This window comes from Dermacentor variabilis, chromosome 4, assembly GCF_050947875.1.
Source record: "Dermacentor variabilis isolate Ectoservices chromosome 4, ASM5094787v1, whole genome shotgun sequence".
Taxonomy (NCBI): domain Eukaryota; kingdom Metazoa; phylum Arthropoda; class Arachnida; order Ixodida; family Ixodidae; genus Dermacentor; species Dermacentor variabilis.
The window spans coordinates 142,314,912-142,329,990 of NC_134571.1; the positions used below are offsets into that span (position 1 = coordinate 142,314,912).

The following is a 15,079-nucleotide window of genomic DNA, read 5'->3' on the forward strand; positions in this document are numbered from 1 at the left end:
GTCGAAAGGAAGTCCACAGCTTAGCTATGCAAAGTCTAAAAGTTCGTTAGCGCTGGTAGAATAGCTTAAGTTGCACAACGTGGACCATTTCAGGTCATGAGCGGCGGCGCTGTGATGGCGAAATTCCGTCTGGCATTACCTCATAGTCGAGTGCACCAATGCGTCGGATGATCTTTTAGGGTCCGAAATAGCGGCGTAAAATAGCGGCTAAGTCTTCGTCGCCGTATCAGGGTCCAAACCCAAACATGGTCGCCAGGTAGGTAATCTGCGTAGCGTCATCGAAGATTGCAGTGCCGGGTATTGGTCCTCTGCTGGTCCTTGATGCGCAGGCGGGCGAGCTGTCGGGCTTCAGCGCGCTGCTAATAGGCGGCGACGTCGACATTTTCTTCATAGGTGACTTGCGGCAACATGACGTCGAGAGTCATCGTAGGGTTCCTGCAGTAAACCAGCTTGAATGGCGTGATCTGTGTTGTTTCTTGCACCACTGTGTTGTAAGCGAAGGTTATGTACGGCAGGACCGCATCCCACGTCTTGCTCTCGACGTTGGCGTAAATTGCTAGCATGTCGGTGAGGGTCTTGTTCAGGCGCTCCGTGAGACCATTCGTCTGCGGGTGGTAGGCAGTTGTCCTCCTGTTGCTTGTCTGGCTGTATTGCAGAATGGCTTGAGGGAGCTCCGCTGTTAAAGCCGTTCCTCTGTCGGTGATGAGCATTTCTGAGGCACCATGTCGCAGCAGGATGTTCTCGACGGAAAATTTCGCCACTTCTGCTGCGCTACCTTTCGGCAGAGCTTTAGTTTCAGCGAAGCGGGTGAGGTAGTCCGTCGCCAAGACGATCCACTTATTTCCGGATGTTGACGCCGGAAAGGGTCCCAACAAATCTATCTCGATTTGCTGAAATTATCGGCAAGGAGGCTTCATCGGCTGTAGTAATCCCGCTGGCCTTGTCGGTGCTGTCGTGCGTCACTAACAGTTTCGGCATGTCTTGACGTAACGGGCGACGTCGGCGGTCAGGCGCGGCCAGTAATACCTTCCCTGTATCCTCGATAGCGTCCGGTCGAATCCGAGGTGCCCAGTGGTCGGATCGTCATGTAGGGCGTGCAGTACTTCTGGACAGAGTGTTGAGGGAACAACAACAAGGTAGTTGGCGTGGACTGGTGAGAAGGTCTTCTTTACAAGTACGTTGTTTTGAAGTGAAAACGAAGGTAATCCTCGTTTAAATGCCCTAGGGACAACGTTGGTGTTCCCTTCCAAATACTTGACGAGTTCTTTTAGCCCCGGGTCTGCTCGTTGCTGTTCAGTGAATTATTCCGCGCTTATTATTCCAAGGAAGGCGTCGTCATCCTCGTTGTCTTGCGGCGGCGGGTTAGTGGGGGCGCGTGATAGGCAGTCGTCATCAGAGTGTTTTTGTCCAGACTTGTAGATTGGAGTGATCTCATATTCTTGCGGTCTGAGACTCCACCGCGTCAGGTGTACTGAAGGGTCCCTTAAATTCGCTAGCCGACACAACGCGTGATGGTCGCTGACGACTTTGAATGGCCTACCATATAGGTAAGGGCAAACGTTTGCTGTAGCCCAAATGATGGCGAGGCATTCCTCTTCGGTAGTAGGATGATTGGCTTCCGCTCTTCACAGCCACCGGATAGCATAAGTTATCACCCTTTAAGTCCGTCTTTCCTCTGGACTAGAACGGCACCTAGGCCTAAGCTACTGGCGTCAGTGTGGGTTCCTGCATCGGCGTCCTCGTCGAAGTGCGCAAGAACCGGTAGCCACTGCACGCGTAGTTTGGAGTTCCTCGTTTGGAGCCCTCGTTGCCTGGGCCGAAAGGGTCGCTCCTCGTGAGGGGCCATTCTAGGACTCGGGCCTGCCAGGTCATCATTGAGCAGAGTCTCAATAAAGTTGTTACCACCACCACCTGAAATGCGTCGGCCTGTGGCGTTTCCCATTTCAACTCGACATCAGATTTATTTAGATGTGTCAGTGGCTCAGCGATGCGTGAAATGTCCTTGATAAAGCGCCTGTAGTAGGCACGAATGCTATGGAATCTACGCACTGCCTTCTTGTCGATGGGCTGCTGGAAGTTTGCGATTCCAGCTGTCTTCTGCAAGTCGGTGTGGACTCCAGCCTTGCTGATGACGAGGCCCAGGAACAGAAGCTCATCGTAAGCGAAGCGGCACTTTTCTGGCTTAACAGGGAGTCCTGATGAATTGATGACCGCTAGTACTGTCGCAAGCCACCTAAGGTGATCGTCGAAATTCCCAGCGAAAACGACGATGCCATCGAAATAGACGGGACAGGTCTGCCATTTCAATCCTGATAACACCGTGTCCATCGCGCGCTGGAACGTTGTAGGCGCCGAGCACAGTCCGAATGTCATGACCTTGAACTCGTAGAGGCCGTCTGATGTGATGAAGACGGCTTTTTCTCGATCCCTCTCGTCGACTTTTATTTGCCAGTAGCCAGTCTTGAGATCCATCGACGAGAAGTATTTTGGGTTGCAGAGTCTATCCAATGTGTCGTCTATCCGCGGGAGGGGGTACACGTCCTTCTTTGAATAGTAGGCGATGATCGACGCAGAGATATAGGGTTCCGTCTTTTTCCTTCACCAAGACCACAGGAGATGCCCACAGGCTTTCGGGCGATGGACCCCTGGCAGCCTAGCCCCGGGCACCAACAGCAATACCCGTTGGAAAAATAATGTTTATTCCTATCCTATCCTATCCTCGACGGCAAAACCAAAGCTGCAATAAGCGCACAATCTTTCTCTTTTTTCAGTTTCAAAGATAGAGATGCACATCATTCAATGTTGAATTTATTGTTGAATTTGTTCCAGAAGTACGGGCACCGATATGTAATTAGTTTTCTTCCAGTGCAGCAGTGCCTCTGCACGTTCCATCGTGCTTACGGCTTGAAGATGAAAAGAAATGCTACTCGTGGTGTTCAGCTGCTCGAGCCGCGAGGACGCGCATAGGAAGAAGGTCCATGCTCGCGCCTGGTCACGCATTTACTGAGCTCCGCACTGCTAGAATTCTTTCTACTGCCAGCCATGCAGTACCTGCCACGTCTGCGCAAGATCGTCACCAGAAAGAAGACGCAAAAACCCCAGGTGAGCGCGGTTTGTGCTATCCATTACTTTGCACTTTAGACAACCACGACTGTGATAGGCGCCCTTGATATGCGGTAGCTTAGCTGAAATTCCCTCGTCGCTAACGATCAAAAGATTTAGGCCCGCCGCGAATACGCTCATTTAGGCCCGCCGCCACACAACACTGCCGGGATAAGGACACCGGGTGTTCCTGCAGAGCCCAACGGATCTGCTAACAAATTTGCTTTGGCCTTCGGATACGTGTAATGATATGTATCGTCTTGGCTAAAGGTTAAGGTTTACCTTTAACGATGTGCCCGCTTTCCTTTTCTAGGCTATTGGAAGGCAGACATTTATTCCAAGAAATTATTTCGCTTCTAAGGTATGGGTTGGGCTGCCTAGTCCCGCAATTCTGAGTTCAGAAGAGTAGCCATTTGGCATCGCAAGGTGTGGTGGAATGGACAATGACAGCTGCAACGTTGAGACGTGGGAAGGTGGCAGCAGGGAACGCGCGCAGGTGCTACCATAGCTACCAAGATGGAGCAGCGCTCCGCCTGGTCTCGGAGGCCATGTTGGCGCCATAGAGTTTCCAGACAAAATTACTAGAGGGAACCCTGGCGCTAGTGTCTACGCGAACTGGAAGCCACTGTGTCTCCTAGAATAATTATCACAGATAACTCTGGCGCTCCGATTGTTGCGCCACAATGGGAATGATGGTTATTACATGGGTTTGTCTGATCTTCGTGTTGTGACTTCAGACGTTCTTGAGGCTTCATTTACTACGGGTTATATGCCTTTATTCGGCTACATTTTAACGCAATATATACTTCTACGCGCAAGCGTAACTGGCCAGCTCATCAAATCGGTGGTGTCTGTTTGAGGCTGCGAAGCAAGCGAACGAGGAAGGCGCCTGGAGGTGAAGCGAATCGCATGCCGGAGAAAGTACGAAGGAGCGCGCCGAGTGCACGGCAAAGTACCGCCACCTAGAGGAATGTGTTCGTAACGTTAAGCAAATTTGGGGACGGAGAAACGAGGTGAAGCATCGCTGAGGAGGAGAGTAGGTGGAGGCGCGCTGGGTTGACTTCATCCGGCAACTGCTAGAGATTTTCTTCGCGATGCGTACGCACCGGGGTCGTCTCATGATAACATCGTACTCGCGCACCGTACGTTGTGTGTGCGACTGAAAGCGTGCGACGGTGAGCTTACGATGGCGGCTGAATCTCGCGTTCGCAACGGGAGGAAGCGCTGTATTCCATCGTGCGCATGGCACCATGGAACGGGGCGAGGGGAGGGGAAGCGGTATCCTTCGGCCGCGCATGATCACATGGGCTTTATCTAGAAAGCGATTTGCTTCGGTGGCACAGCCTATGTGGGCCGCCGACTCCCTGCTTGGCGTGCGCTGGTGTTTTTACCGCTCAGTTTGCGTTGAAGCGATAGACATCACGAAGGTCACGTCGCTCGCTGCTACTGCCGCGATTCCTCACGTCAGCGTTTTGATAGAAAGTGCCCGCGGCCATCGAGTATGAATGTTCGTGTGTGCCTGTGCGCGCTGACACCATGCTAGGTAATTTGGTAGTAAACGAATGTTTATAACGTTGTACTCCGGCGGCGGCTGCGTATGGCGCGGTCGTGCGAGCCCTATCTTGCACGCGATCAACGATGCGGAAAGTGTAGGCGCCAAGGCGACCGAGGGCTCATAGCGTCGTGTGCCATATAGCTACCGTGTGCGCTATAGCACTAAAGCTTCCTCTTATGAGGAAGCTTTAGCACGACCCAACTCGGACACCGCCTATTTGAATACATGTAAAACGGAGAAATGCTTTTCTGAAATAACCCCCGGGCCAATGTTATTGAAATTTGGGGCACTTAAGAGAAAACAAGTTAAATTCTACTTTCTCTTGGAAGCAGAATTTCGATTTATGGCCTGAACGTTTTACAAAGATTTTTATATATTTGTGTGTTTAAAAACATGGAAGCCTGAAGTTTAGAAATTTGTCCCTCTGCATCAGAAACGTTCATATCCCCGTTCGGTAAATCGCATCCATCGTAACATTCAAAACGGGCAAATTTAATATTTTAATTTATGTCTGTCACGCCCGGTCCTGTAGAACGGTGATGCGAGCGAAGACTGACGCCAATCCGATCTAGTCGCATATCCAGAAGTTGGTAGGCGAGCCTAATCTTTGACTTAGGTGTCCTTTAGTGGCACTCTCACCTCGGCGGTGGTGTTTTTAGGTCAACTGTAGGCGAACGCAAAGCACGAGCCCAACTCGGAGGCAACTGTTTTTCATTATTTAGCCGGTTAAATGTCACGCCACCTTTTTGTGTGTCATTACTTCCGCTTTCTACTTGCGTGTTTCCAGGAATTTCGCCAAAGTCGTGCTCACGTGGCAGTGCTCTAAAATCTACGATTCTGTGCTTTAGTGTGCGGTAATCAGTGGTTTCTAATTCTACTTATTCCGAATACTTCAGTAACTCAGCTGGTAACTAAATTTACGCTCTGATATCGTATCTATAATGAAACCAATGAATTTTGTATTGTATTACTTTTTAATATTTTTTCTGATGTACCTTGAATTTCGTTCCCGGTCATCTCAGCGATTTTAATTCATTCTAAATATAATAGACTCTTCAGTAACTCATCTTGTAACTAAACTTACGCTCTGATATTGTGTATATAATAATATCCATGAAATGTGCGCTGTTCAATTTTTTCTACCATTTTCTAATTTATTCTGAATTTCGTCCCCTGTCGTTTCAGTGATTTATATTTAATTTGCATTATTCCAGACACTTCAATAACTCAACGTGTGCACTGATATCATATCTATAATGAAACCCATGAATTTTGTACTGTGCAATTTCTACTTTATTTTCTGATTTATTTTGAATTTCCTCGGCGGTCGTCTCGGGAGGTGAACCAGAAGTGCTGCGCAAGAAATAAGAGTGTCACTCGATGCCTGTGCTACTAAAAAGCCCCGTGTTGACTAGACAGGCCTGTTTTATCCCTGTTTCTTGGTGATGTCACAGGCCCGTGCACTCCAGTGCTTGGCCAGAACAGAGATAACCGAAAACACTACAATAACTTGCACGCATTTCTTAAACGTTCACGAAGGTTTTGCAACATTGCTGCTCACACATTAGTGGTGGACTTGAGAACCGTTTAGAATACGCGAAATTTGTCGGCTTTAGATGTGCTATATGAGGGGGATTTACAAAATTGCGATATCGTTTATCATTGATGAGTTACAGAGCTGCAACCTTGATAGATCCGCTTTCGGAAAGTTTGCAAATGTTGACAATTTCTATAAATTCAACGGTCTAAATAGAAAATCCGCTTTTAACAGTCACTAGATTTAATTTTTTTTCTTTCAAATGCAACAAACATAATCAAATATGTTGCAGTGGTTGCCGAGAAAGACGATTTCTCCTTTCCCATATATTCAGATCGGAGCCCCCGAGCTAAAGCTTACCCTTAAGCTGTAACACACTTTTAAGAGTATAGTTAGATTCTATAATCGGAGTGAAAGGACGGATTTTGGCAGGGCGTTTAAGGAAGTGGAACACTTGGTTAAGCATTGATAATAATTATTGCACAAATCCAACGCCTATGTTGCAAAGCGAACCTTTCGCGAAGGGGCTAATTAAAGCTATAATACTAAATGCGATGTGAGTTACCTTCATTCTCATCTCATACAATGTGTAATCTCATCAAAGCTTATACATAGCCAATGTCAAAACCTTTATTAACGTCATACCCTGATCATGCTTATGCAATACACCGTTCATAAGCTACGCCGAAATGCAAACCCCAGTTCATGCGAATTCATACTGAGACGTCAGCGCAGTGGTGTCACAAAGCGAAGGCGATGCTTGATGTTTGTCGAGGATAAAACTGTGAAAAGAGGGATTTTCGGGCAGATGGACGACGCGAAGTACAGTGGTATGGTCGAGAATTATTCGATAGTTTCATTGCTACAACTGTGGCCTAATAGACACTGGCACCCGTACTCGCGCACACGTGCTCTCGGTCACGTGCAACGTGACGTAACGCACGCACTTATAGTCTGAAAGAGTCACTTGGCTTTGGCACCAAAGAATTATGCTCACAAAAGTGAACCAGGTATTTCCGGGGTAGCGTTAAGGGCCCCGCGTCGCAAAATATCTGGCGTCCCGCCTCCAGCGTCTGCTGTCTTGCTATCAATAAATCATTCTGAACCACGCATGCCCAACCACGCAGGCTCTCCGTGTTGACCCTGAGTGTACGTGAATAAAAAAGGAAGCTAGTTTATAACGTCAAAATATACGCGCATCTTTCAATAGCTACAGGTCATGATTTTCTGTTGCGAACAGCCAGCTGCCTGTAGTCTGGGGCGCTTCTTTCACCTTGTTATTTCTCACGCATAGAGGCACGGAGGCACGATGGGTGAGGGCCGTACTTTACTTCCGTATTAAATTCTGGAGGTGTACATGCTGAAAGCACGATTCGGAAAGGGCACGCTGTCATGGCGGACCCCGGATTACTTTTCACCACCAGTAGCTCTTTAACGTTCACGTAAATCTAAATACACGAGCGTTTTTGTATTGCGCCCCGATCGAAATGCGGCTGTCGCAACCGGTATCAAATCTAAGTACTCGGGTTCAGCAGCGCAAAGCTTTTCGCGTGGTAGTAGCCCTTATTTTGAGTTCATATTTATCAATCTTGTTAACAGACACATTGTATGCGGTACGTCTCATGCAATGCCCCCATTCCTGGCACAGCTTCTACAAAGGCTAGAGCAGTATGTTTAGGTAACCAAAAGAAGTGTTGCCCGAAAGGCGAAGCATTGATTGCGACAGCAAGTTAATAGATAGCTATGCGAAGTAAGGATAATAGTTTTATCGGCCTTATAAACTCGTAAGCATAGGCATACTAACTGAATTAACAAGCATGGTGCCACGCGCGCACAAGCAAACATGAGCACATCTCACTCGATGATCACGGAAACTCGCTGTCAAAACGCTGAAGTAAGAAAGCGTGGCAGCAGCAGTGAGGGGATTGACCTTCGTGCTGCGTATCACATCAACGCGAAATAAGCCATGAAAATGCAGGGCGCGGCCGCCCGGGTCGCACAGAGAGGAGCGCCCCCCTCTCCCCCCCTCCCCACCCTCCCCGCGGATCCTTGCTCGCGAAGGAAGACGGCGAGCTTCCTCCCCGCTTACTTCGCTTGCGTGGTAAGCGGCAATTGAGCCATGATCGCCGGCTCACCCTCGCAAGCTTTCACTCGCACTCTTTCACTCGCACATACAGCACGCTGCGCGTGACGACGATTTTACCGTCCTTGGACTTTATACAGAACATCATGGCGACGGCGACGCCGACGACAGAAATGCGCCTGGAGCGTCCATATAGTTGCTATCGCGATAAAATAATAGTTCTGTTCAATAACCTCGTTGCCTGTTTAATACCCCTGACACACGGGCAAAACTAAAGTCCTTTCCAGTAAACCCATTTTGCTACTCTGAAGGACCCTTTGCAGAAAGGAGTTGCGCCGATGACACACGGCACCGCACTAAAATTCTTTAGGTAGTTCCTCAGATGAACGCCGCAAGAAAAATAGCGCTGGCTGTTAAAGCCACAAGAAAGAAAACATTCTTAAAACGCTGCGTATTTAATTACACTTAGCTACTGTAGAACCTAAAAATATATTTTTTTTAATTGTTGATGGCTAATAATGCTTATAGTCGTTTATTTTTTTCGTGTTTTTGCGTTGTTAGCAGCCATTTAACTTGGTCCAGCAACTATGTGCAGCCGGTGTTTTGCTGTGCGCGCTGTTCATTCTGGTGATACCCACGTTCCTGTCGTCCTTTTTCACGTCTTTGTCGTCCCTTACTTCATGCGCGCAGGTGTAACGCGTTTTATTCAATATCTTATTCCAACAACTGTGATCGCGTGCAGTGGCGTAGCTAGGTCGTCTGGCACCCGGGGCCCATAGGTCTTCTGTCACCCCCCTCCCCGGGTGTAGCTGGCGGAAAGAGGGGTGTCTTCAGACGCATATGACACCCCCCCCTCTCTGGCCCCTTGCACCCGGGGCCCACGGCCCCCCGGCCCCCCCTGTTGCTACGCTACTGATCGCGTGACAGAACTGCGCAGTTGCAACATGGCTCAGCGAAGCGCTAGTGACGAAGCAAGAGTTGAAGTCGCTCTGATGCTTGTCGCTCTCGGATCCCTTGAAGATGAGATAAACGCCGCAAAGGCGAAAGTGGAAACCATCAAACGTCGACTCATCATGAACAGCTTCATGTTGACAGCTTCGGCACTATCCCTTCGAGCCGCCAACCGCGAAAGGCGGACCTACGTGCGCAACGAACGATGGTTTGAAGACACAGTGCCCTGCCTTGGTGACGGCCACATTAAGCAAAGTTTTCGAGTGAGCCCAGCCACCTTCCGTTATCTTGTGGACTGTCTGCGTCCTTCGCTGGAGAGGGTTACAACGAATATGCGCGAGTGCATTGCGGTGGAAAAAGTGGTGGCCATCGGCTTATTCAAACTGTGCTCCGTGGCAGAGGACCGAGTCGTGGCCACTGTCTTTGGCGTTGGACGATCAACGGTGAATGGCATTTATCGAGAGCTTTGCGAAGCCGTCATTTCCGTCTTGGAAAAGGACTGGCTCAAGGTGCTGCGTCCAGCGGACATGGATGAACACATTCGCGAATTCATGGCCGTCTGTGACTTTCCCCAAGCCGTAGGAGCCCTCGACGGCTGCCACTTTCCCGTGTCACCGCCGGAAGAACATGCCTCAAGTTTTATTAAATAAACCAACAACTGCATTCACGAGTTTTTCTTGCAGCTGCAGGTGTTTGCTTCGCAGCTCGAATTCAGTTTCTTGCGCCCGTTCAAGTTGCTCTCGCAGCATTCTTTGCTCAGCAAGTATGGCACCTTGAATTTCAGCCGCTGTCGTCATGGTTCGCCTGTTTGAGTAATTAACCTTCGTGCCTAAGACATTGTACTCGATGAACCTTAGAAATACGTCTAATGTGCCTTTTTGCGTGTGCGAGTTACAAATTAGAAGCGCATTTTAACAGCACCGCATTTAGCTTGAATAACCACCGTAATTGTCCTCACAAATGGAGTCCGGCAACTTGTTTTCCTAGGATGTACAACCGCGCGTATTTTTTGCAATTACAGCGATGCAAAAGGAAATTCTCGCTACAAGCTTACCAAAAACAAAGCCTACCGAGAAAATAAGTTTGATAAGTGTTCACGTAACTATAGTATACGAGAAGGAGAAGTATGTTGCAATTCACTTTTGAGGCCTTGAAGCAGCTAAAGGCATTATCACGACAGAAAATTTCCATTGAAAAAATTGGCAGTGGTAGCTTGCAGGAGCGGTCAAATGCTTCGAAGCATCGTGGCAACCAAGACTAACATAGCCTCAAATTTATTTACGTGGCGTGATACACAGTGAAGATATGATCAGGACAGCTTTAGGAGATTGTACATATAGGGTTAATGTTAGGAAATTACTTGAATATGAGGGCGATGTCAATGTTCTGAGGTGAAAGGAGCATAGACACGAATAAGAGATATATTATGTGCATTGTCTAGTGCCTTTCACCTCACGATATGCCAAACCAACATGTCCAGTTTTCCATCCCAACGTCTTGTCAACGCGTTCATGAATTGTTCTTAATCTATTAACATCAAAATTGCAACCGCTTTTAAATAAGATGTTCTCATTGACTCGACTATTGTGTGTATGTTCGTTTTTGCAGGCACAGCATTATTCTTCTGGCTCACGTGGACCACAAGTACCGTTTCAGGTACATAAACGTGGGTGCCCCTGGAAGAAGCCACGACTCTCATGTTTACCGAATGTCGAGCCTCTCCCAGATGGTTGCAAGTTCCCTTTTTAAGGCTCCGGTTGCAGCAACTGGAGGAGTTGCCGTCCCACCTCTGATATTGTGCGACCAAGCATTCCCACTAACACCAAATCTCATTAAGCCATTTGGACACAACGGTTCACTGAATGAAGTCCAGAGAACATTCACTTACCACATCAGCCGAGCGAGACGTATAGTAGAAAACGCTTTTGGGAGACTTAAAGCAAGATTTCGCTTCACGTCGAAGAGAATGGAATGTGATATTGACAATGCCCGCCTGGTGATTCGCGCATGCTGCGTGCTCAACAACATTTGTGAGCATTTCAGTGGCTCCAGGAAGTACAACAGTCTAACAACCAACTGCCCCAACCAGTGCGTAGTAGCGATTCTGAAATTGGAAATGCAGCCAGTGTGCGTTCTGCACTCGTGGACTACTTTAGACAGAGGGCGTAGACCTTGGTAGCTCACTTCTAGAAATTGGGCCCCAACATGCAAGTTCTTTGTGCTCACACTCGTGAATAAAACAAAGTGACCATTTTTTCAGCCTCAAGTTTTATTAAAAAAACCAACAACTGCATTCACGAGCTTTTCTTACAGCTGCAGGTGTTTGCTTCGCAGCTCGAATTCAGTTTCTTGCGCCCATTCAAGTTGCTCTCACAGCATTCTCTGCTCAGCAAGTACGGCACCTTGAATTTCAGCCGCTGTCGTCATGGTCCGCCGTCGCTTCCTCGTTATGCGCGCTGCTGTGCTCGCTTCGGGGCTCAGAGCAGACCGCACGGTGGGTGAAGGTAGTGGCGGCTCTTCTGCCGGCGTTCCTGGCACCGATGTGCCTTCACTGTCGGTCATGTCTGAAGTGAGACCGCTCTCCATGTCAGAGATCAGCTGTAAACATTTAAGAAAAAAACTGCTACACAGATTGCAAGCAAAATATTTCACCAGAGGCAGCGCATAGCAGCCTCTTAACTGTATCAGACACGGCCACTTCGTTATAGCCACAGTCACACCTGTTGATAATTACATTGAAGAAATGAACTGCACAAATGGGGATAGAATTTTTTATGATGCAGTACGATATTGCACAAAACACGACAGCCTTTCTGGGAATCTAGGGGCATCCTTCAAAAAAGAAAAACAAGCTCAAAGTAACACAAGCACCTTTATCATGCAAAGCAAAGGTCTCTTCAATTTGGCAGTGCAGAAAGCGACTTCACTTGTGAAGAAAGCACAGCCAAATCGAGGAGACAAATGTATTTCGCTAGAATAGCAGCTTGGGCTTGTTGGTTTTCCATCCTGCTATAACAGCGCAAAATGTAGACAAGAGACGAGACAAGAAGACACCACGAGCGCTGACTTTCAGCAACGTTTATTCCGAAAGAAACACGGCTTCTTATAACCATTGCCCACACGTGTCGCAGTCACGTGATCGCACATCATGTGAAACATGATGTGCGATAAAGTTATGATCATGAGTGCTTTCAAGTTAGTGGGCTTCGGAAATTCGGATACGGCGCGAAGTTTATCAGGATCAGGAAGAATGCCTTCTTTGGAGACAACGTGGCCTAATATAATCAGTTTTCGAGCTGCAAATCGGCACTTTCTTAAGTTAAGCTGGAGACCAGCATTTCGGAGACAGGTCAAAACTTGATGTAAACGCCGAAGATGGGTCGGAAAAGCAGGCGAAAAGACGACAACGTCGTCGAGATAGCAGAGGCAAGTATGCCACTTCAGGCCACGTAGGATGCCGTCCATCATGCGTTCGAAGGTGGCGGGCGCATTGGACAGACCGAACGGCATCACAGTGAATTCATACAAGCCATCTGGTGTTACAAACCCGGTTTTAGAACAGTCAGCGTCAGCCATGGGCACCTGCCAGTAGCCAGAGCGGAGATATAAGGAGGAAAAAAACTCCGCTCCTTGCAAACAGTCAAGTGCGTCGTCAATACGTGGCAACGGGTATACATCCTTTCGGGTAATCTTGTTAAGCCTTCGATAATCGACGCAAAATCGTATGGTGCCGTCTTTCTATTTAACTAGGACGACTGGCGATGCCCAAGGACTACTAGAAGGCTGGATGACACCGCGATTGAGCATATCGTTCACCTGGTCATTGATAACGCGTCTTTCAGTCGCCGATACTCGGTAGGGACGCTGTCGAATTGGTGCATGGCTCCCAGTGTCGACAGTGTGCGAAACAGTCGTTGTGCGGCCGAGTGATGTTGCTTGGCAATCAAAGGAGGAAGAGAAGCCTTGGAGCAAGCGAAGAAGTTCGTCGCGCTGCGTCGTCGTAAGGTCACTGGCAATAGCTGGCGTAAAAGAACGCGGTAGTGACTGTCGACGCGATGCCTCGAGAGCAGCAATATAAGTGGAGTCGTCCATCGTGTCAAATATTGAAGATGAGGTCAGTGGCTCTGCTCTGCCAAGGCTTTCATGGCGGCGTAAAGTAATTGGTTCAGCCGATGGGTTTGAGACGAACATGACAGAGGCGCCAGCTTGGAACTCGAGGACAGCGAACGGCAGTGGTAGTGAACGGCGGCGAACTAAGAGTTCAGACGGAGCGAAGAGTACTGTGCCGTCATCTACATAGTCACAAGAGATACTGACAAGGGTGGAAGATCAGGCAGGTATAACGGTGTCTTCTGAAACAGAGATTTCGCGGCAATGGTCCTTATGGTCAGTGATAATATCAGTCGAAAACAAACAGCTCGATGTCGGCGCGGGCGCAGTCAATGATCGCATGATGTGTGGAGAGAAAGTCCCAACCTAATATGACGTCGTGTGAACAAGATGGCAACACGATGAATCCTATGATATAGAGGACCTCCTGCATGACGACACGAGCGGTGCAGGCGCCGGATGGCTCGACGTGCTGCGCGTTGGCAGTTCGAAGAGACAGTCCAGAAAGCGGCGTCGTCACTTCTCCTACCTTGCGGCAAATACGGGCACCTATCGCTGAAAGTGCAGCGCCGGTGTCGACAAGTGTTCCTTCTATTGCGACTTCAATAACGTTCTTCGGGGAAGTGTGAGTCCTTATACATTTCGCTGGCACCGCAGTTCTCGCCTCACGAAGTGCGATATTTAGTTTTCCTGGCGCAAACGGCTCCGACGCCGGTGCATGGGGGAAAGCGAGCGGCGGCGAGGAGAAGGTGAACGGCGAGCGGCGGAGAATGCGGTGTCGACAACAGGAGGAGATTCAAAGGTGTCAGAATAGTTGCGGCGTTCGTGGAAACGTGGCGCATATGGACGCACATTGTTGGGGACGTTCGGTGTAAGGAGGCGACAGTGACGTGCTACGTGTGCAGCACGGCCACAATAAAAACAAATCGGGCGATTGTCTTCCGTGCGCCAATGATCTTGAGGTCGTGCATACAGCACCAGTGGCCGGACTGGAGGGGATACGGGCGGGCGCAAAGGCGGGCGGAGGGGACCGTAGGTCTGTGGTGCAGGCCTCGAAGCGACTTCGGCGTACGTCAGGGGAGCGGCAACCGGAGCCTGCTGAAGAGAAGGTGGAATGTGGTCGGCTACCTGCCCCTTGATGACAGATTGGAGAGCTAGCGCCAACGGAGAATTCGACTGGCCGTGTGTAAGGGGAATCAGAGAAAGCTGACGAGCCACCTCTTCACGGACGAACTCCTTGATCTGTAGCAGTAGCGACGTGTTATCCGGGGAAACGGCCAAGCTCGACATTGAAGTCGCCTGAGGAGGAGATTGGCGGGTGGCTAGGCGTTGTTTGCGGAGTTCGTCGAAGCTTTGGCAGAGACTGACAAGTTCAGAGACTGTCGCCGGATTTTTCACCAACAGCATCTGGAAGGCGTCGTCTTCAATGCCTTTTAAGATATGGCGGATCTTCTTGGCATCAGCCATTGTGACGTCAACGCGGTTGCAGAGGTCGACAACATCTTCTATATAACTTGTAAGTGTCTCCCCGCACTGTTGCGTACGACTGCGCAAACGTTGCTCGGCGCGAAGCTTGCGAACGGCGGGGCGCCCGAATACCTCCGTCACGTTAGTCTTGAAGGTTGGCCACGTCGTGAGATCACCTTCATGGTTGCGGTGCCACACGCTGGCGACACCGCTCAAATAAAAGGATACGTAATTCAGCTTTTTGGTGTCGTCCCAGTGGTTGTGGATGCTCACC

General features: G+C 49.1%; 1 protein-coding gene across 1 annotated transcript; it reads left to right on the forward strand.

Moving 5' to 3' along the window:
- Positions 1–9,221: 9,221 nt before the first annotated feature.
- On the forward strand, positions 9,222–9,878 carry LOC142578374 (uncharacterized). Its single transcript, XM_075687769.1, has one exon. The coding sequence runs from the start codon at positions 9,222–9,224 to the stop codon at positions 9,876–9,878; it is 657 nt and encodes a 218-aa protein (XP_075543884.1).
- Positions 9,879–15,079: the final 5,201 nt, after the last annotated feature.